The 23,016-nt window shown below is 42.0% G+C and overlaps 1 protein-coding gene across 1 annotated transcript in view; it reads right to left on the reverse strand.

Annotated features, from left to right (window-relative positions):
• The window catches only part of RAPGEF5 (Rap guanine nucleotide exchange factor 5), a 223,467-nt gene extending 202,205 nt beyond the window's left edge, over positions 1 to 21,262 (reverse strand). Inside the window, exon 1 of the mRNA XM_080818603.1 lies at positions 20,847 to 21,262. Within this exon, the coding sequence (XP_080674729.1) occupies positions 20,847 to 21,077 (231 nt within the window). The 5' untranslated portion in view covers positions 21,078 to 21,262. The remainder of the gene's footprint in view (positions 1 to 20,846) is intronic.
• Positions 21,263 to 23,016: the final 1,754 nt, after the last annotated feature.

Genomic DNA, 23,016 nt, shown 5'->3' on the forward strand with positions numbered 1-23,016 from the left:
AACTCTGAGCCTGTTATTTTATATACATTCATATAAAATGTTAACATTTCATTATGATTCTACAATTCTCATGTTAAACTGCCAAAGAAAAACTTCCACTCTATTTTAGCTATTTGAATCTTCAAACTATTCAGGTAAATACTTAAGTACTTACATTTTTACATATTCAAAATCAGGCTGAACACACACTATACACCTAGATATTATATGTGTGTTTATGTGAAGAAAGAAAAAGAGACTAACCTACAAACCTTGGGACCCAGAACGAGATATTCAACACATGAGATATATTAAGTCATTGATTTTTTTTTTTTCCTTAAGTAAAGCTTCTGTAAATAGACTCTACTCTGGTTTGCCAGAATAACCAACCCTCAACTTCTTACTTAAAGGAAAGGCTGTTTCAACAAAAGAATGTATAATGTAATTTTCTTTGAACCAAACTGAAAAGGGATAACAATATGTGTTACAGAAATCTTCTGTTCTTTTAAAAATTATTAATATTAATAACAATATTAATAGCAGTGCTAATTATTAAATATTGACATGTTTAAATATTAATGCTACATTTTCACAGGGGGGGCTATAAAAACCATCAGAGAGGTAGAATGGTTTCCTCTTCTACAAGAGTTTCCATTTTGGCTGTTTCTCATGTAACAAAATTACAAGAGGAAAGACTAAAGCAGATATTAATAATGATCATGAAAACACAGAATCAAAAAAAAAGACAAAGGGCAGAAAAAATTTACTATACTAACCCTAAGGGTAGTAAAGTAAAGCTAAAGTCCCAAATGTACAGACTATGATCTTTATGAATTCTGTTAATAATGCTCCAGAATCAAAGTTTCTGAGGGAACCGCAAAGAACTGAAACAAAGCCCTTGAACCAAGGTTGGCAATTTGTGATTTAAGGGAAAAGCTAGTTTGAGCAAAGAACAGGTTGTGGGCATGGAAGGAAAGTCTAGGCTAGAGAGCAACCTAGCATTATGTTTAGCAGTTAAATGCCAATACATATACATGTACACACACAAATTCAATTAGAAATAAACACTTACCAGACATTAATATATACTTATTATTTATCAGTCACTGTTTCAAGCACTTCTGGCAAACTAATGCATTTATTCATCATAACTGTCCTTGGGGGCACAGAATGATTAGGTAACTTGCCTGTGGTCAGTCAGCTGAGGAGTGCCAGAGAAACCCAGAGGGCTGGTTTCAGTGCTTTTCATCCCTACCTTCAGTGGCTTCTTCTCTGTCAATGTCCTGGGTTCCTGCCCCTTTTGAAACTTACGTCTCCAGGCTTCCAATAATTCTGCAGGCTGACCTGCACTCTAACATCCTTCTAGTAATTTCAGAGTTGGTTTCTCTTGTTTGCAATCAAGACCCTTGACTGACTCAGTCCCAAATCCAATTATAGAGACAAGCTTCTGTGAACACAAAAGCCTCCACTGTACTCTGGCCCAATAACAAGTCAATTACCTGAGGAACACAGAAGGGGGGAGGCGTATTTGTCATGTAAATGAGCCAAATCCTCATCTTACAGGGTGGGAAACAAGAGCCATGGTGAAATTTATGAAAGGAAGAAACAGTGGTGCTTGTTACTGTCACGTTCAAGCAGGAGGAGGAACTCAACAATTTTCTACCTGAGCCTACTGTGAAAAGCAGCTCTGAGTATCTTCCGGCAGCAATTCTTGGACTTCACACACAGAAACTTAAGAACTAAAGAAAGTCAGGAGTGATTAAAGGAAATAAACACTCCCCTGTATATCGGTCAGCTGCCTCTCTTCCCACCACATAGGCTATCTTCTTCTACCTTATCTTCCCCTACCTAACGCAAGATTGGGTGCGAGGACAGCTGGCACAAAGCTTATCTGGCTTTGAAGGTGGAGCCCTGGCACTGAGCAGATGCAGCCTAAGGGCAAGGTGTTAGGAGGAAGGGAGGGAAGGAGGTGGGGAGGCATCCTTTCCACCTGCTTGGAGGCCATAAGGCAGCACCAACTCTGACAGGACCACCAGAATGGGAGCAGACTGCCCTAATTTAGTACTCCTTCCTGGAACCAAAAAACTGAAACCTCAAAAAAATGCTCTAAAAACAAATACCACCGTTAGTCATTAAAAAGCATCCCCTTTCTTTTTCCTTCACATAAGGTGATCTACACGCAAAGACAATTTTTCATTCAACCACACCAGTGTGCACATGCTCATGTGCTCTCTCTCTCTCTCTCTCTGATAATTTCTTAAGTAACAGTCTTGGGAATCTAAGAGCTCATATGTATAGAATATAGACAAACTTTGGTCATATTTCAGACAGAGTTATATTCCTCTCAAAATTGGAAATTTATTTTGAATTCCTGCTGGTTTTTAGCTGCCCATGAAAACAGAACGGATATCACTAAATCCCAGCATCCTGTCCTCCCAAACTCTGACTTCTCAGCCCCAAGACCTCCGTGTCAGACCCTGGCCTCTGTCACCTGGACTATAGCCCCCTAAGTGATTCCCCTCCCTTCAACCTTTCCTGTCTCCATTCTGCACAACACCCACCTCCACTGATCTTTCTAAGGAAATGCTTTTGTCCACTCATGGTGACTGCCACCTGACATCTGTTAGATCATGTCTATATATGGTCTCAACTTTATTCTGTACCCCAAACTCACACATGTATCTTATGAAATAGTCCCCAAATGTCAACGTGAGGCACAAAAAGAATAAGGACAGTGTGGCTAGTCTTCTATAAAGCTGTATTTATTTACTTATGAAGAGCAGTTCCTTGGTAGAGGTTGTGTGATTTTTGCTTTTGTGTTAAAATACCTTTCTCTTACGAAATTTAAGACTTATTGAATTTTTTTGCGCCCTCACTTGGCAAAATGAAAGCTTGAAGTCACAAGTTAGTTCTCACTTTTAATTTTTTTATTTATTTATTTTTTAAAGATTTTATTTATTCATTTGACAGACAGAGATCACAAGTAGGCAGAGAGGCAGGCGAAGAGAGAGGATGGGAAGCAGGCTTCCCGCTGAGCAGAGAGCCGGATGCAGGGCTCAATCCCAGGACCCTGAGATCATGACCTGAGCCAAAGGCAGAGGCTTTAACCCACTGAGCCACCCAGGTGCCCCTTATTTTTATTTTCTAAAAATATTTCATTTATTTATTTGACAGACAGAGATCACAAGTAGTCAGAGAGGCAGGCAGAGAGGGGGGGGGGGAAGCAGGCTCCCTGTTGAGCAGAAAGCCCAATGTGGGGGCTCGATCCCAGGACCCTGAGATCATAACCCAAGCCAAAGGCAGAGGCTTAGCTCACTGAGCCACCCAAGTGCCCCTCATCTTTTACTTTTTATTTTTTTAGAGGCAAATCTTTGTGGCTCTTATTTATTTTTAATGTTTAAATTTGAGTGTAGTTGACACACCATGCACATTAGCTTCAAGTGTGCAACATAGTGATTCAATTTCTCTATACCCTATGCTGTGCTCACAGTTCTCATTTAAAAAAAATTTTTTTTTCTTTACAAGGGCATTAAACACGAAGTCTGGTAACCTCTACAGTATACAGGTTTTCCAAGGACATTTTTCCATTGCTGATAACAAGCTTAATACAAAGACAAACTCAAGGTTACCTATCATCTTCCCTCAATTTACAAGTCCAACCCTTTAACCCTGAACTCCAGCCAGGCCCATCTCTCAATGTCCCTATCACAAGCCATGCTCCTTTCTGCCCTGACCTGTTCTACTGTCTTCCTTACCTATTATTCTCACCAACTAGTTAGTCCTCAAACCCTACCTCTACCCAGTAGTTTCCTTAAATCTTAGTAATCAAGCTTGATTTTCTTTTTCCTCATAGTATATATCCTCTAAACCAATTATTCTTTTTTTTTTTAAGATTTTATTTATTTGACAGAGAGAGATCACAAGTAGGCAGAGAGACAGGCAGAGAAAGGGGGGAAGCAGGCTCCCTCCTAAGCAGAGAGCCCGATGCGGGGCTCGATCCCAAGACCCCGTGACCGTGACCATGACCTGAGCCGAAGACAGAGGCTTAACCCACTGAGCCACCCAGGTGCCCCCCAATTATTCTTAAATAAGCTGTCATGACACCCTTTGCTTAGTTGCTATATGCCACGAGAACTTTATTATTAGTAAGAGAAGTACTGAGGCTTATGAGTAATTTTTTTTTAATCAAAGCAGATTGGTTTTCTAAAACAACATCTCTTCCCAGTATAATATCCTGAGTGGGCGAACCAGAGGTGAAGAACAACTCCGTGTACAGCTTGGTGGAATTCTTATGAGAAAAATAACCCACCGGTTGTTGACCAAGCATTCAACACGCCCCTGGAATGGTCAAGCACGTGAGCATTACTACCACACTTTCTGTGTGTCATGACAGAGGAAAAATCTTAGAGCCACTGGACTGAGCCAAGAAACATCATGGGAGAGATATTTTATCAAAGTTCATGACACAAAGAGGCAAATCTTCAGTACAGGCCTGTCACACTTAAAACAGTAAGCTTCCAGAATTCAGGAATTCTATTTAATATCTACCTGCGTTAGGCACTTCAATACTTGCTACATTTAACTAAATATTACAGGCAGAATCAAACAAATTTCTCCACCAGACTATGAGCTCCTTAAATAAGCCTCACTCTTGCTCCCTAGGGAAAGACAGCTGGCACATTACAATATTGAATTAAAAAGTAGTCATGGCTTACAGGCGAAAATACATGTAAATATACAACTTTGTGTACAGTTTAGAGGAACTCTAATGGAACCCCCACCCACGTGTTCGACAATTATTACTGAGAACCTATCATCCCTGAGCTGTATTCTAACTGATTGAAAATACAACCATGTATGAAACAGACGATAATCCTTATCCTTGGGTAGCTTACACGACAGTGGTGAAAGACTGATTACAGATAAAGCACATAAGCAAATTATCAACTATTTATGATAGAAGATAGAATAGGAATAGGACGTGGGGAGGAGAGAGATGTTACAATCCTAAACAGGGTGGCCAAGGGGCTTCATCAAGAGAATGGTCTTTGAGCAGAGACTCAAGCAAGTGAATGGTTATCTGAAGAGAAATGGGTTCAGCCCTGCAAAAGCCTTGAGGTAGGAGCAGGCCCAGTGTAATGAAGGACCCATAAGAAGGCCAGTGGGGCCCAAAGCAGTGAAGGAGAGAGAATAAGAACATGGTTTTATCAGATCTCAGGATGAGACTCTTCTTTTGTCTATAAAACAAATTATTTGCACCGTTACCACACCACTCACGTTTATATCTAATGTAAACTACGTCAGAATCTCTAGGCAAATCAAAGTACTGTGCATGCCACCTTTGTTGCCTAATAACTAACCTTGATTGTTATTTTACACTTGCCTTTATTCCTTTCATACTGCAACAGCGAGTTTAATTTTTGAGTTTTAATTTTTGAGATCAAAGAACTGTCCGTGGCATAATTGCTCAGTAAAGGTAGTTTTTGTGCATCTTCCTTAAAAGGACACCTCTGTGTTCCATTTCACGCGAACCAGCAGATCTGTTCTACTGCGGACAGCTTCCATTTCTTTTTTGAGGTTGTAGAAAAGAAAGCGTATTTCCTACAGCTGTACCCCAAATTATTAGTTTAGATGTTATACAGTACATAAAATAAAATCAGATACCACCCTTAACAAGGTAAGGTAGGTCAGAGGCTGGCAAATGAAAAACCCCAGCCCCGTGTCACCCCTATTCTGAAGTTTTCCTCCCATCTCCAGCTTGGGGAGGTGGATCCTCTCCCTTTGTGCCCCCAGCATACTTTCTGTTCTATCACTGTAGTTATCATGTTATGTATTTTGTAATTCACATAGTTCTGTAAATCTAGATTGCAATACTACTAACATGTTTATCTCCCTTGCTGGACTTAAGACCGGGATCATGGCTTTATTCAGTTCTGTGTTCCAAGCTTCTGATGCTTAAAGCAGATGTTACTAATACTGGTTCTTCTCTTCTTCATCAAACCTCCTGGAAAGAGGATACTTCCCCAGTGCTTTGAAATGAGTGAGGTAATAGGACTTGCTCTGGCCAATGAGCTATGAGCAAAGATCACCTCAGGCAGAGGTACTGAGATGCCTGTGGGAAATTCCCCATTCTTTCTTCATATGCTGTAGTCACTGTGGAGGGTGATGACATGGAAAGGTCCTAAGATGGAAGCAGAGACACCATACAGAAGACAGCTACCCTGGAGAGCACCCAGACTCACAAAAGGGTCTTTTTGTAAGCAAGAAATAAGCTTTGCTGTGTTAAGCCATATGGATTTTGGTGTATTTTTGTTACTGCAGCAAAACCTAGACTATCCTGACTGACAAATCAGAGAGCTCTGTGTAACATAGATTTTTAAAAGAAAGGAAATATACCATGGAAATGTCAAAGCAGGGATGACGGCACTGGGCAGCAGCTGGGATGGGCAGGGCCGATGCTATGTTACAAGAGGTTGCCCGCAGTGAGGGAACAAGGAACAAAACCATTAATCCACTATATTTGGTCTTCTGTTTAGCCCTTTACTCCCAAAGATAACTGCTTACATAGAAGCTTCCACATTTATGAGAGTTATTAAGAAGTTAAATGGATTTTGAATTTCACAATCCTACTTCTTATAAGAATAATACCTCTTGAATACATCCTTTGACCAAAACAGAAGTCCCTATTGAAAGGATGTAGTTTTGAAAATGTAATACCAATCAGCAATCAATATAATTATATATTCTCCATCCCATGATGCAGACCAGTTAGACAGTGGTTACCCTTGCAAAAGTTCCTCTTCTTTTGGGGCGGGAGGTTGGGGGGAGGCGAGAGGGAGTAAAGGCAGGAGGCAGAGAGGATGATATAAATGCTGTCAATCATCTAAAAAAAATGAAGGGAGGTTGGATGGGGACTTCCCCAAGGGTCTTAACGTAATTCTCTTTAACATGCAAAAATGGGCTGAATCACCCCAACTCCTAAGAAGAGCATCTGGCATCCTCTTCTGTATGAAACAGCCCTCAGCGGGGACCAGGTAACCAGTAAAGGATGAAGAAATAGGAGGGTTGTTCAGTGAACCAAGGAAAGCGAACAAAAGGATGAGGTGGTTCACAGAAGACGTTTTGGGCAGACAGCCCACCTGCAAAGCCTTAAATGAACAAAGGCTGGGAGGGAAGGAGGAGAAGAAACCAGGGATGATACAGCCAAAGGAAACCAGACCCAAAGGAAGAAGGATGGCTCATTCCAAGGGAAGTGAGTAAGGAGATGAGTCTTCAAAAAACCAGGGGAAAGGCTCACCAGAGCCTTTCTTGGGGCCAATCCAGAGAAGGAGATATGAAAAAAAGTTAGAGCTCCTTCCCCAGTGAGGGGGATTGGAAGGACTTGTGCTCTAGACTAGAGTTGAAAACAAGAAAGCCTGCCTGACTGGGGGGCACTGAGTCCACTCCTCCACACTGAGCACCTCTCTGCTGGCTGATCAGAATCAGGCCCTCACCAGGGTCATTTGCATTGGAATCCCTCTTGCTCCCTCTGGTCAGTTTCCACTAGCAAGTGAACAGGTGATGCTCACGTACCACTACTTCTGGGCAGCCCTCATCTAGGGATCCATCCCCTTCCTGGTAGAGCAAGGCTCTTCTACTCTGTGCCCAGCTGCCAAGCCTCTGAGGATGACTGACCAGAAAGGAGGGGAAATGGAGGAAACACAAAAGCTCATATGCCACCAATCTGTCCCACACTGTGTACCATGAGGTTACATGATTTGCCTCAACTATATGAGGTCAAGCCCCATCTTTCACACACCCATGTTTTCCAATACATAAATGTATGAAAACCCAGAAAGAGGGGAAAAAAATATAGAGTTAATTTTCCCTCACAGAGAAATTTTTCTCTTCCTAAAAAATTTTAATAATAGAAAATTTGAAATTGAGAGCCTATTTTGTCTTTAAGTGTTTCACCGATTAACACAAAGTATTTGGCTGTTGGTAGCATTCAAACTGTACTACCCCAAAACGATCCATAAAGGGTGTGAAACAGTTTTACCCTGAGCATAACATTTCAATATAAACGAACCGATAAACATACAGAATTGGTATGAGTTTGTGTTGTTGACTTGCTTCCTGGTGAGGTTACTGCAGAAGATGACTTGGCTGAGCACCAAAACCATGAGAAATGGTTTTTATCTTATTGACACGCCCACCACTGGAACCCACGGGCAAAGGAACTGAAGGTGTAATTATTCTATTCAACTGTTTGTTACTTTGTGAATGTAGTGTTCCCAGGCATTTCAGAACATGTTCAATATACTGCAACAAAATTAACCAAGATCAAAGTACCACATAAAGGTCTTACAGCTCCTATGTATAGACTAACAATGCTAAGGGCGTCTGGGAAAAAGGCAGGAACAGGGGGAAAAAAATACCAAAAAACAAAACTAAGGCAATCATAGAGAAGGGATACAAATTCCTCATGTAAAAGCTTCTCTGATTCTGAACCCCAGTCATCCAAGTGCCTGCACAGGAATGAGGCAGGAATGGCGCTCAGTCACATTCTAGCACAAGTTCTAGCTGCTTAGCAGGGACCTCTCAGGACTTTCTGTTAAGCTCAGTGTCACCCTAGAGGCCAGGCCCCTTCCCTGCATTCTTCACCCTCATCTTCTATCTAAACTTTGGGGGCTTGAGGCTTGACTCCTTGCCTCAATCACTGCCAATGTCCATTCCACTCACGAAATTCTTCTCCCCATGGCTATACCTTCTACTGTCACTCTTCCTAACACTGCTCTTCCTTGGGCTCCTACATCAGGCCAAGGTCCTCTCAGGAAAGAGCCTATCAAAGATGTGCAGGCAAGGTTCAGAGACCCCACAGGAGACGCTGCAGCACAAAGGAGGTAGTAACAACAAGACTTTAAAAGCCACAAGTGGGAGGGACTAGGAAAAGACACAGTTTCCCTGGAGGCTGGAGAGAGCCCAAGTGACTGAGGAGTGACGGCCCAGTGGTAGCTAGCTCTAGACGGTCACCGCCATCACCACTGAAAAGCAGAGGGAGCACAGTGGACAAATACTGCTGACTTCTCTCTCCTGGCCTTCTATCGACTGAACCCTAACCAAAGTCCCCAGTGAAGAACACCCAGAGGAAGGCTCCAAGGTACAAAGCAAAACAAAAACGGGTAGAGAGTATATGGGATGGACAAACAGAACAATCAGCACAGGTGCCATAAACTCTTTGTGTTTCAAATATTTGCCACTTCTTTTTTAACTACCAGTCACTCTGTAGAAACCAAAAAGGGGTAGTTTCCAATATTATTAATTAAATAAAAGTCTCATTGTCATGGTCCTCCACCTTGATTTGGCTTTCCATCATGGAAGTGGCAAACAGAAAACCAGGTAGACTCCTGGCCTCAGTTAACTTTCTGATTAGGAAGGTCACCAAACTCTTGGCAGCCCTTGAGACCAGTGCTACTAAGTGTTGCCCATGGACCAGCAGCATCACCTGGAACCTGATGGAAATGCAGATTCTTGGGCCCTACCCATGCTAGAGACTTTGGTTAAAAGTCTGAAGTGTGGGGCTCCTGGAATCTGTGTTTTCACAAACCCTCCAGGGATCCTCAAGTATGCTAAAACTTGAGAGGTCTTCCTTTAGCCTTAGAGACTAAAGATAGGGACTGTAAAGAGTCCACAGATAACCTTACACAGACCCTTGGACCAACTAGGAGTTCAGGCTACAGAGCCCCCCACTCTTTTAACTTCCTCACTATGATCTTCAGTAAGACAGCAATATTTGAGTCTCAGTTTTTTCAGTCAATTGCTATTCATACAACAGTAAGAGCTCTTTCAGCTTTTCAAAGAGATTGACCTGTCATTTTAGACAATGACAGTGATGACGATGATGATGATGATGATGGCAATGACAACAGTGGCAGCTCACACTAGGTTTTCTCTGCATAACTACCTCTGTCTTAACAGCCTTCACATATTAATTTACTTATTAATCTATCTTTGCTTCACAGATGTTGAGGGTGTAGCATATAAAAAAACTCAGTAACATACTTTTGAATCCATATAAGAAAGGAATACTTTATTCCAGAGTTATGAAAACAGCAAAATAAGAATGCATGGGAAAGCACTTTGTAAATGTAAATCATTATATAAAAGACAGCAGAGTGAACAGCCAACTACTAATGAACTGAATTTGCTGTTTTTTCTTAAACTCAAAGTTCATGAGATATTCAAGGTAGATTAGAAAAGGATTAGATTTGCTTTTTTTTTTTTTTTTAAAGGAGTTATGTGCCAAGAAGAATAGGAAATTTGAATGCTTCAATGGGGGCTATTTTGAAGATTTGTGATAAATTTAAAACAGCAGAGGAGAACAAATATTGATGCTAATTTGAGGTGAAGAAACAGCTTTCAGTGGTGACAAGAAATAGCAATAAAACTCTTATCTGAAAGAAGACAGAACTTCCTGGTAAGAGCTCTTCGGACACAAAGGGTTGGCTATCACAAGTTCTCTTCTGGTATCTCTCAGAGAATTCTGTTTATGGCTAAACAATTTATTCTTCTAGAAATAGATTTATAGGTATGTTCTTTTTACTCTTTTCATACGACAGATTCTCGATTTAATCAGGTTCTTCCTGTATCTTCCAGTGCTCTTTCTACTAATGCATTATCTTCCCCCTCCCCAACTCAAGAGATACGGTGAATATTAATCATCCATCTTTCCATTTGTCTAAGATATGCCCCCAAAGTGTCCTGGGGTTCATCTAGCATCTCAGTGGAGAAAGACCACTTCTCTGACCTTGGTCAGACAAGAATCAGGAAATGAAAACTGGTCCCCTATCCATATACTGTGGATTCTCGTGATGGAGCAACGGTATTCCACTTTAGGGACAGAAAATCAGTGAGGTTATTTGACTTATTCCAGGTCATATAGCTGTTAAGTGACAAACATACAGAAAACTGTTTACTATGTCACAAATTCTATTTTAGTAGATTGAAAGAGGCGTAATACTTGCCCCAGTTTCTAAAAGGTATCATCACACATCTTCCCTCCTTTTTTTTTTCCCTACCAAAGAAGAATTTCATACCTATCTATAAATTCACAGCACAAAATGATGGAGTGAACCATTTGTCGTGTTTGTTCATTATAGTCAACATTTAGAGTGTTAGACCAAACAGAAGTGATAAGCTGTTCACTTCCCACAACAGTAACAGGAGAGAGTAAAACAAATTTACAGTCAGCGCCAAAGGTGTAAGCATTAGGCCATCACAAGTATCTGCATGTACACCTCAGAGCAGCTGCAGGTAAATGATCTGACAAGGTCAAATTCAACTGAACAACAAAACCACCAATGGGGTTGGAGTTTAAGTTGCTAGACCAGTTAGGAAAAAAAATATGGGAAGACAACCAGCTAGATTGCAGAAGCCCTGGTTTTCAGAACTCTTTAATTTCAATAACGATTTTTTCCTAGGCTAATACAAATAATGCAAAATGAAAAGCATTTTATAAGGGAGAAGCCAATGCCTCATGAACAAAGCAGACAAAATTTTCAAAGTTTAACTGAGTCACAGAAGGTAAGCTCTGCCAACTCACCACACAAAGTGGTGACTCAAAGACAAGTCTAAATCTATTATCATTTCAATATATTCACAGTACTTAGTTTAAAAAAATAAATTTATATAAGAAGTTTAACTTAAAATTTTAATTTAAAAAAACCTGTGAAACCAATAAATTATATAACAAATTGTATAATGATAAATGATGTAGTTATATAATATACATTACATGCAATAAGTTATAAAGTAGAAATATCATTTAAATTATAAATTAAATGTAAATATAATTTTAAAAATAAATTATAAATGATATATAATCATACATAATATAAACTTATGTTTATACATTATAATATACATAATATATAATGTATATAGTATATATAATAATATAAATTTATGTTTACACATTATGCATAAGAAGTTATATATGAAACACAGAAATACAAAAAATATATATATAAAGTTTCACTTAAAAGAATTTCAGTTTCTTTAATCTTCAACATTACTCTGAGGCTATTCATGCTTTTCGTAGGAAAATACTAAGTTTATTCTCCTCTGACATTTATATTATTACCCAAGCAATATCAGTGTTCATGTAAATCATTAATATAATCTTAACCCACATTTTTCACACTTCATAAATAGACATGGTTGTGTTTATGTGCATCGTTTTAAAGCTGTGATCTACTCTGAGACTTCTACAAATAAACTATGCAGCTACATTTAAAAACTAGAACATGACTTACTATAGTTCCTTTATTCTAAGATACCCAAATTTTAAGATAACAGCTTCACGGGGGGAAAAGTATCCCATTAAATGTTCACATGGATTTTAATATACATCCCTATTCCAAAAGGGCTGAAATAAAAAAAGAGAGACTGTAATTAAGGAAATACGTTATTTAGAGAGAGGATACAGCAGAAGAGGTAGATCTCATAATATGGAGATTGTTTTCCTGGGTTCGATTCTGGGCTCCTCCACTTCCTGGATGACCTGAGGCATCTTTCTTAGCCTCTCTGTACCTCATTTTGGGAGACACTAAAATCTGTAGCTCTGTACCTCTCTGTTCCCCTCTTTGGGGAAAAAAGAAGACAATGAGGGTGACTGCCACCCAAGGTTGTTAGGGGTACTCCAAACAACCTCAACACCAACACCACAAGTGTGATACAAGGATTTGTTAAACAAAAACAGTTATCACCAACACCACCAGTGCCCTTATTATAGTCAGAGGCAGATAATTTCTAATTCAACACACTGGTAAAACACGTTAATTCAAGGAAATATTTACTGACAATGGAATGGGTGCTTAATACTATGCTAGATGTTTAGAAGTAAAGGGCAAAAGTAAAATAATTATAGAACCATGGTGATACTCTCTAGAGACAGAGTAGAGAAAGGTCAGAGGGTCAGTGGTGACCAGGTGTCAGGATAGCTACAAGCCCTCTGAAAAGAGATGCAAAAAATATATTAACACGTGCATTTTTCTGGGGTGCTATCTTTTGATTCTCAAAAAGGCCTGGGATTAAATAAATAAATAAAAGTTAAGAGCCATCTGCCTCAGGTAGTAATACCACATTGAAAGGTAAACATACCAAAGTTTAATTTTATTAATATATTTGTATATTCTTGATGCTTTTATTCAATTGTAAATGGATTCAGTTACTTTGACAGGAATCCATACTTCTTGCTCCCTGAAGTTTCTTAAACAGCAAACAAGATGCCGAAAGGAACCCAAATCCTGGGTTAGAAGAAACTCCTCCTTTTTTTCTTCATCTTCTAGACACGCCAGAAAAGGAACCTGCTTGCTTTATAAATTTCCAAGTGCATTTGTACCAGGGAGCTAGTCAACTTCCAAACCTCCTGGGAAAACAATGGCTTCCAGGATGAGTCATGCCGAGCCTTCCTTCCTGTACAATGGCTGCTATTGCTGGAAGATGAGGGACAGCTGCTGCCCAAGCCATTGGCAACCTTGTGAGTAATTAAAGACTGATCCTGGAAGCCATTACTGAAGACACCGGAAAGAAAATGAACTATGTTTTGCACTTACTTGAAATGTCTTGTGCATTCACTCTTTCAATATACCACAGGCTATGATTATGTCAAAGTCTTAGATATCACAGTATTGAGGAAAGGCCAGAGATTTTGGAATCAGGCAGTTCTGGGTTCCAGTCTACTTCTACTACTTTCTATCTGGGTGACCATGGGAAAGTTACTTAACCTCTCTAGACCCTAGTTTCCTCAGAGGTGAAATTATGTCCAGTCTTTAGGGGACTATTGAGGTGCTAATCCAACAAAAAACATGCCAGTATCCACAGTGGTGTCTGCAGACCATCCCTTTATCACATCCATTTATGAATTATTTATCACAATAAGAATCGACCACAAAAAATTGTCATTGATTTTAACTATTTTGCCTTCACAAGCAATTTTCTAACTTCTCACAAACTACTTCTAGATCACTGGGATTATCAGTATTCCTAACAAAGGTTGTTATGCAACATGGAGGCAAACAAAAATCACAAGTACTCAAAGTCATCACCAGTGACTTATCTCCCACCTCTCCAACTATTTTCAGCTATGCAAGTTGCCAATTGCTCCCAAGTCAATTTAAAAAACAGTGCAAATGTGAAACTGAGAATATTTTGTTATGGTACCAGTATTTATATAACACCTAAGATACTCACTATATGTTAGGATATTATGTTTTTTAAAAACATGGAACTTGACGTTGCATACGAAAGCAAAGTTTTTTTGTTACTAGATTCCTATAAATATGTCTATAAATGTATATTTGCCTAGAATAAGCATCCAGCTGGGGAAGGAAAAATTTAAGCTCCAATGTACCCCAAAGTCTCCATACACTGTCTCTCTTCTCAGAAAAACTTGCCCCATGATGTATGTCATTCTAAAGGAAGAATGGAGGCTTGGAGAACTCCAAGAATAACTCACAAAAAAAAAGAAAAAAGAAAAAAGAATAACTCACACCAGGATCAAAACCCAGTTTCTGAAGCCATAGTGGATGCTCTTTTCCTTGGATCTAATTATGCAAACAATGCCTACGCCAGGGGTCAGAGGAGAGAGAAAGAAAGTAAATATGACATTAACTTGCCATTGAGGTCTTTTACTAGAATTTATGTGAAATTAAAGTAGAATAAATGAATCTATAATTTCTTTTTTCTCTTGTCAAATAAATATTTTTTGAGGTAGCATTCATGGAGTTTTACTTTATCTGTAGCCATGGTTAGCAAAGGATTATCATATCAAGGTTTAAGCTGGTATAAAGTCAATGTTTCTCAAATAAGATCAACACGTGTCCCTCATATTTGATAGGACTCATCTTCCCTGGAAGGTGCATGCCTCCCCTCATGGCCCTGATCTCTGACAGGCTACCGTAAGCAGGTAAGAAAAAAGTAAGCAGGCGAACTCACAAACTTTTTGTATTGGCCTTGATTGAGGTGGGCCTGGATGGTTTTTGTTTATGACACCAAGAATGCTACTTTTAATTTTAGTCAATATTAGTTACCTTTCACCCGTAACCACGATACCTTCCCCTTCTCCCTGCCTCGCACCCAGCAGGTCTACCACAAGCCTCTGAGTACTCAAATGAAAGAAAGATTAGTGCCTGGCATTATCGACAGCATTCACTAACCACTCTCAAAGTGGTAAGGTAATAAGAGTACTCTTGGGTACTATAAGGCTAATTAGTTTAGACTAAAATAGACCCCCTGTCCTCAGTGCATTTGAGGAAAACCAGAGAGTCCATTCAGAGCAGGGACTACAGAACCAGACTGGCTCGATTCAAACCCCCCTCCGCCTCTGGGTTCTTGGGCAAGTTCCATCGCTGTTCCAGTTTCCTCATCTGCAGAATGCAAGTAATAGCATTTAACTCCCAGGCTTGTTGTGAGGGCTAAAGGAAGTCTGTAGCAGAACACGCGTGGCACACGAGGATTAATTATTGTAAATTCTAAATCTTAAGTGCTATGAGCTGTTCGCCACTGATTTGAATTTAAATACAAAGAACGAATTAAAACGACATGCTTTGCCTGTGAAATATGTTTACAAAATGACTATAAATCGGGCATACTGGTACAACTTGAAGCAGTATGTACTTCCCAATCAGTAAGGTCTTAGTTCCAGCAGGGGAGGGTGTCAACTCACACCTAAAACACTCCAGCTTGGAAAAAGGAAACAGCCTACCTTGTTCATTTTTGAGAAGGAATCATGCAGGTAGAGACTACAAATGAAAAAGAGAGAACCTCATGCAGAGAGCCATGAGCTGTTCTTCCAATTTCTCAAGTTGGAAGGGCACCTGCCATGCCTCAGGGACCCTGCCTGAGCGAGAAGAAATCAGGGGAGAGGAGACTAATCCAAAAGCGGACTGTCACCATTTGGTGAACAGTCAATTTGGCACAATTGCTGAATCATTCTGTCTGCTGTAAATAAAACAGATTTTGAAGAGATGAAGAAACTGGTAGAACACTGCAGAAAAGATCACAGCCGCCAAAGCCCAAAATAAGTCAGTCCCAGCAATCTGACAGTATATATAGAAAGAAGGAATGGTAGTTACCAGCTATTTTATTAGAGGGAGAAAATGACAGTCTTAGAAGCAGCCTGATGAGAAGAATTTAAGAAGAAATAAAAAACTTAGGATGGAAGGCCTAAGACCAAGGTAAAAAGTAACACAACCACCAAGAGAGGCAAAGGTTGGAGGCAAATGAACAGTTTTTAGTAAAAAGAATTAGTGCTCTTTGGGGAAAATGGCTGATTTCAGGTCTGGAGCAGGAAATGGACAAGGTAAGCTTAAAGTATCTTGTGCCAGAAAGCAAGGAAGATATCAGAGACTAAAAATTATAGAGTAGATAAGGACAACTTGTGGGTCCAAAAGAATATTGACTGCAATGGATTGAAACACATAAATTGAGATCCACAAATTCTTATAATACTTAAAAAAGGAAAACTCATTGATTATCATGGGAGATTGTTAAGGTACCAAATCATTCCTCAGAAAATTGATAAAAGGAAAAAAATTAAGCCCTTCCTTGTTTTTCCTACACAATCTGAATTTCAGGAGACCCAAACAGTTCATGAGGGTAAGTCCTTTACAGATAGAATACCCAAATAATAAATGCAAGAGAAATGATAGATTTCAATCATCACCATTCTGCAATCCCTTATGAAATGGATCTAGGCTACAACCATCTATGGATGTTACAGTCACTAGGTGAAAGGTAGAAAGGTAAGAACCCACTAATCAATCTTAACATCTCAAAAAGAGACACACGCAGACATCACGGGTTGTGATACAACAGATTTTAACAGCACCACCTAAAAAGTATGCTTGCCTCTGAACCTAAACCTAATCAGGCCTCAATTCTAACTGCTGTATTATAGGAGACATGGGAATTGAGAAAGAAGCTAAATGACACAGTGAGAAATTAGCCCAGAAAATGGACCATTCTACCAGACAAGTGACCTGTACTCTCTTTCTCCATCAAATCAATGGCATGAAAAAAGTAGGGAAGGAGGACTATTATAAAATAATATAGATTTAGAAACCTAACAACCAAGGGCACCTGGGTAGCTCAGTCAGTTGGGTGGCTCAGTCAGTTAAGCGGCTGCCTCGGGCTCAGGTCATGATCCCAGGGTCCTGGGATCAAGTCCCACATCGGGCTCCCTGCTCAGTGGAGAGCCTGCTTCTCCCTCTGCCTGCTCCTCTGCCTACTTGTGCTCTCTATCTCTCTGTCAAATAAATAAATAAAATCTTTTTTAAAAAGTATTAATATTAAAAAACAAAAAACAAAAAAAACCCTAACAACCAAATACAATGTGTGGACCTTGTTTTGTTCCTGATTCCGACAAATCATAAGTAAAAAGAGATCTTTGAGAATATGTAAATATGGGAATCATATTAAGAAATCATTGTTAAGGGACACCTGGGTGGCTCAGTCGATTAAGCATCTGCCTTTGGCTCAGGTCATGATCCAGGGGTCCTGGGATTGAGCCCCATGTCTGGGGTTCCCTGCTCAGCAGGGAGTCTGTTTCCCCCTCTCCCTCTGTCCTGCCCCTGCTCATTTTGTCTCCCTCTCTCAAATAAATAAATAAATAAATAAATAAATAAAATCTTTTTAAAAATCATTGTTACTATTTTTAGGCATGCAAAACACATAGAAGTCTTTGGGTTTGGGTTTTTGGTTTTTTTTTTTTTTTTTTTTTTGCTTTTAAAGAAAAAAGTCCTTATCAGAGATGTAAATGGACACATTTATGAGTGAGATAATAGGATATTTAGGAATTTACCTTAAAATATACCTGCCCCCACAAAAAAAGTGGGGAAGAGAAATAAATGAAACAAGACTGGCAAATGTTAGTAAGTGTTGAAGGCTAAGTGTTTATCACAATATTTCTCATAATCTCCATAACACAGCTTTTATTAAAGAATGACTAAAGGGTTTTGGTGGGAATTCAAGCTGTGCCCTATCTTACCACTCTTTTAGGAGGTAGCTAGGGTCCTCCCACTAAGTGAAAGGTGGTCATTCCCCACTTAGCCCAAAGAGTGCAGAGTCTTAATCAGTTTGCATTTTGAATTCAGTATGATTAGAAGTGACTACACCAAGGCACACAGGAGTTCTGCAGTATTAACCAAATGTCAGCTTAATTTTTCCCAGTAAGAGACAGCCTACAAGGCACCTGGGTTGGGCAACACAACCTACAAAGAGCTTACTTGATGACAGTTGATGTCTGATTGTCCAGATTTGTGAGAGCCCAAGGCAGCATGGACAAGTGCCACAAGTATTCCTAAATCAAATCTTGGTCAATACAGAAATTGCAAACCTTCTTACCAACTTGTGTAATATCTAGAGCTGCCTTTTTTTTTTTTTTTAACCAGTGGTAATAAATTTGTGTTTATTTGTTCCCATAATCACTCAGCTATAATCTGGAGGTGCAGACCATATAATATAAAACTAAAAGTCCACAGAGGGATCTAAGCCATGATTGTTTGCACAAGCACCACTGATCTAATTAAAGGGCTAACCAGGTGACCCCAGATGCTCACAACTCACCAGCTAGTTTGGTACACATTTCACCTATTTTTCTCTTTCCTATGTAACCCTTCTGTTACGGACTGAATGTCTGCATTCCTTCAAAATTTGTATGTTGCAGCTCTACCCCCTACTGTGGCAGTATTTGGAGAGGGAGCCTTTGGGAGGTACTCAGAGGTAGACTTGGTCATGAGGCTGGGGCTTCCATGATGGAATTAGTGGAGTTACAAGAAAAGGAAGAGAGGGAGATCTCTCTTTCCATCCATGTGCATTGAGGAATGGCCATGTGAGGTATAGTGAGAAGGCAAGCCAGGAAGAGAGTTCTCATCAGAAACCAAGTCTGCTGGCACATTGATCTTGGACTGTCAAGCCTCCAGAAGTGTGAGAAAATAAATTTCTATCGTTTAAGCCACCCAGACTATGGTATTTTGTTACAGCAGCCTGAGCAGACTAATACAGGTACATATTCCACCTCTTGTTGTTGTTTAATTTCTTTCAAACGCTTCCTATCTCTGTTAAGGAAGGGTCCAAAATCACAAAGGTGGTTCCAAAGCCAAAGGAAGGGGAAATAGTTGAAAAGTATGGGTTTCCAACATTGGAAAATTTGACAATCTTTCCCCAATAAAAAACTGGCCATGTACTTACAAAATGTATTTGGAATGTCCCAAAGGAATACAGTATTAGGATCAAAGAAGGGTTAATGAAGTATGTATTATTTGAAGTAACCACATTCGGAATAATTAAGAAGAGCAAATATGTATATTGGCAAGGCACACATCATCATCCCAGGCAGCAAGAAATACAAGCCTTTATGCAGATGAACACACAGATCTATTTATACAGAAACCTTCAGCAATTCCCGTCACAGATTGCCTGGCTGCCCTCATGTCTTCAGTATTCTGTGCCATGAAAAAGTAACTGTCAAGGATAATAGGAACACGATTTGACCTACTTTTCCCTAGATTCTTGCAAAGTCTATAACTCTGGTTCTTGTGTTTATTTAGCTATCACATCTTTGGGACAGGTCTCACTTTCTTTGCAGACAATCTATATGCCCCACGTTAAGGTCACTTGTGGGCAACTCCTTAACTCCACTGGTCATGGACTTTAAGAAGTCCTACATCCAGCTAATCCTCAGAATATCCTTCTGAGGCATTGGAAGGAAGAGGAGAAACACAACCTGGGGAGGCTGAAGACCTATACCAATTCATACCCTTCTTGCCCAAAGGAAGCCACACCAAAACAAATGTTTTTCCCCAACACTCACGCTTCCACAAGCCTATCTTTGTAAGGACCACAGGTCCTCCGGTAAGGTCTTCTCTGAAAGCAGGCAACCAAGACTTCAATTTATTACAGGCCGCCTGCCCCAAAGTCCACATTGTTGCAGCATCTCAGCAAAGCCTGCTTAATGGTGACAAATTCTAAAGAACTGAGTAGAATCTACCAAAGTTTGCCCCAAAGCCCTGGTGGGCAGGAAACCCGAGGGTCAGCCCCTTGGCCAGAGGCCCCAGCGCGGTCTCCTGAGCGGCTTGTGAAAGGTCCCAGGAGAAAATCAGCAGACCATCCCGCTTCACAAACAAAACATGTCCGACCTGCTCAGGCCATTAAATGCACTTAGAGGCACAACCAGGGACACTCCCTCACCAGGAAATCATATCTGAACACACCATCAGGAAGTCAATATTTAAGATTTGGCGGGGTGGAGGGCGTGCACCCTCCCGCTCAAGGGGGCGTCACCAAGTGCTGGAGACTCCAGAACCCAGGAGCTAGAAGCTCGCCCGGGGAACTTCCAACTTCTGTGTCTCCACTTCGTCGGTGGCGGTGGTGGCAGCGGCGGTCAGAACCAGACCCGACGCCCGAAGCTTGCCACGGGGCGTTCCAAACAAGCTCACGCGTCTCACGCCTCCTGAAAACTGGGCTCCCGTTTGTGGGGCCTGAGGCTTGCTGCCGAGACAGGGCTGGCCGACAGTTAGGTCCGGGACACCTGCAGCTTCCCCTCTGGGGAGAGGCAAACGGCCCTCCTTCCGGGGATGCCCACGGTCCGCCGCTCTAAATCCAGGTGCCCCTGGGTTAAGTCAGGTGCATCTGGGGGAAGGGGAAGCCGTTGCTCAGCGTGGGGGGCACCCCCCCGGACACCGCCTTCCCGGGACCCCGCACGAGGGCGCCCCTTCCGCCACCTCCCCAACTTCCAGGTGCCCCCTCTGCGGCCCAGGAGGGTGGGCGCAGGCTCCACGTGCGCGCCGCCCGTGCCCACTCGGGCCGGACGGGTCCGGGCCACTCACCCGGGCCCCGGCGGCGCTCCGCTTCCTCCGCAGCGTGAGCCCGCTCCGCAGCAGCGCCGGCAGGTCCCTCAGCCGCGGCCGTGGCGGCGCCAGCGGCTGTTCGCGCTCCTGCTCGCGGGCACTAGGGCTGCGGCGCAGGGCGCCGTCCGCTGCCGCCACGGCCGCAGCCGCGGCCAGGGCCGGGCTCTCGCACGGCGGCTGCATCTTCACGGAGCCCACGGCCATCCTCATGCCCTGACGGCGGCTGCGGCGCCGGCAGCTCGTCTCCCCCGCGCTCGCCTCCGCGCGCCGTCCGCGCCTTCGCCAGGCAGCGAGAGGGCGCGACTGCGGCTCGGGCGCGGGGCGCGCTGCCAGCCGCTGCCCATTGGCGCGCGCCGCGGCCCCCGGCAGGCTCGGCCCCGCGCACCTCCCCCTCTCCGCCCAGGTGCGCCGGGCCCCGCCCCGCCCCGCCCCGCCCCCTCCGGCGGCTCACCTCCGCCCGCGGCCGGGCCCCCCTCAGCCACTCCCGGAACCCAAGAGGAAGAGGGTGGGACACCTTGGGCACCCGCTCATCCACAGGTGCGGGATTCCCAGAATCCTCCACCCACCCACTCTACTGCCCATCCCACCCCCACCCCCAATTTCCTTGAGGCTGAAGAGTCTCCTTCACCGCCTTTTACCTAACAGCCTGGGTTGACTTGGACTTCCACCGTGTGAACTGGGAAGTCTGGGACACTCCTCCCTCTTCCAGTCCCTCCTTGCTTTTTGCACAATCCAGACCCAAACCATGATCGCTATTCCCCCAAAATGGTTTTTGCCCAAGAACTTCCGAACAGGCTCTATGGTCTGGTACAGGTCAAACACCGTTGAGATAGACTTGCCTCTACTCTTTGGCAGGTTCGCTAAAGAATAAGGGGAGAAAACTTTGGTTGGCTATGATAGGCGTTTGGCAAAGAGGTGCAAGTCTGGTGACCTGAAGGTGAATCTCAGTTAACATGTTAGAACCTGACCTTCCCTGAAAGCCTGATGCATGTGATGAATGTGCTTGGTAAACTGCATAGGCCTACTGTGATGTGAATCATTGTTTACACCGTTCCAGGAGCTAGGAATAGTGGAGCATCCGGAGCGAACCTATTCCAGCAGGGCCTTACAATCCAGACAACCCCGAATCGTCACATCCCCCCACAGTCTGTCTTCAACAAGAGCCAGCTAGGGCTTTTACTCCTTACCAGTAGGACACTGGGGCCCCATCTTTGCCCAAGACTTATTAAAATTGAGTAAGTTTATTCCTGTTTAAAAAAAAAAAAAGAATTGACAAGAAAAGATTACAGGTAAGAGCTCTCAGTTGGTTTAACTACTGTACCCTCAGCCCCTCTCGTTATAGATGCTTGGCCATAATATGGGGAAATAGTCCACATTAGGAAAAAAAAGAAGAAGGACCTGTGACCTCTGCCCTCAAGGAACTTAAGACTTTTTTTGCGCAGGAGTAGAAAAACACAATAGAAAAACAAAGATATCGCCTTGTACTCTTAGTAATTGCCAAGTGAGTATGGATATTGAACATTCTAGGCCATAGAAGTGAGAAATGTTTCTGGCCTGGGATGGGCAAAAAAGAAGTCAACAAAGAGAGTTTGAGTTGTGCTGTAAGGTCAAGAGTTGAAGATTGAATCATGCAGAAAGGAAGGTGAGGATCCTTCAGGTAAGGAGGAAAAACATGAGAAAAACACCAAGGTGGGAAGACACCGAACCTATTGGGCAATGAATACATCATACTGCTGAGAGAAAAGGATAGCATAATGGAGAAGCAGGGAAAAAATATCAGAATGGATGCTGGTCAGACACTGCAGAAGGCCTTAAATCCTGTCACCTTCAGGTGTGTGTGTTTACTGGAAAGAGCTCTGCAGTGAACTCCATAGTCCGTTCCCGTTTCCAAATACCTATCGCATATATTTATTCCAGGCTGAAATTCCCCTTGTGTTATCATGTAAGACTATACCAGTTGATATAACACTTAAGGTAATCAGTCATTGTCTGGAGCACCCCATACTCCAAACTTCCCCCTGAAATACCAACTAGAGGTCCACTAGACATTTAGTCCTGGTCCAGAAGAGGTCCTCCAAGATAATTTTGGTCAACAGAACTCTGTTATGGCTTGTGCCAAATCACCCCCCGGTAATTTTGAATCACACCA

The sequence above is a fragment of the Martes martes genome (assembly GCF_963455335.1).
Source record: "Martes martes genome assembly, chromosome: 11".
Taxonomy (NCBI): domain Eukaryota; kingdom Metazoa; phylum Chordata; class Mammalia; order Carnivora; family Mustelidae; genus Martes; species Martes martes.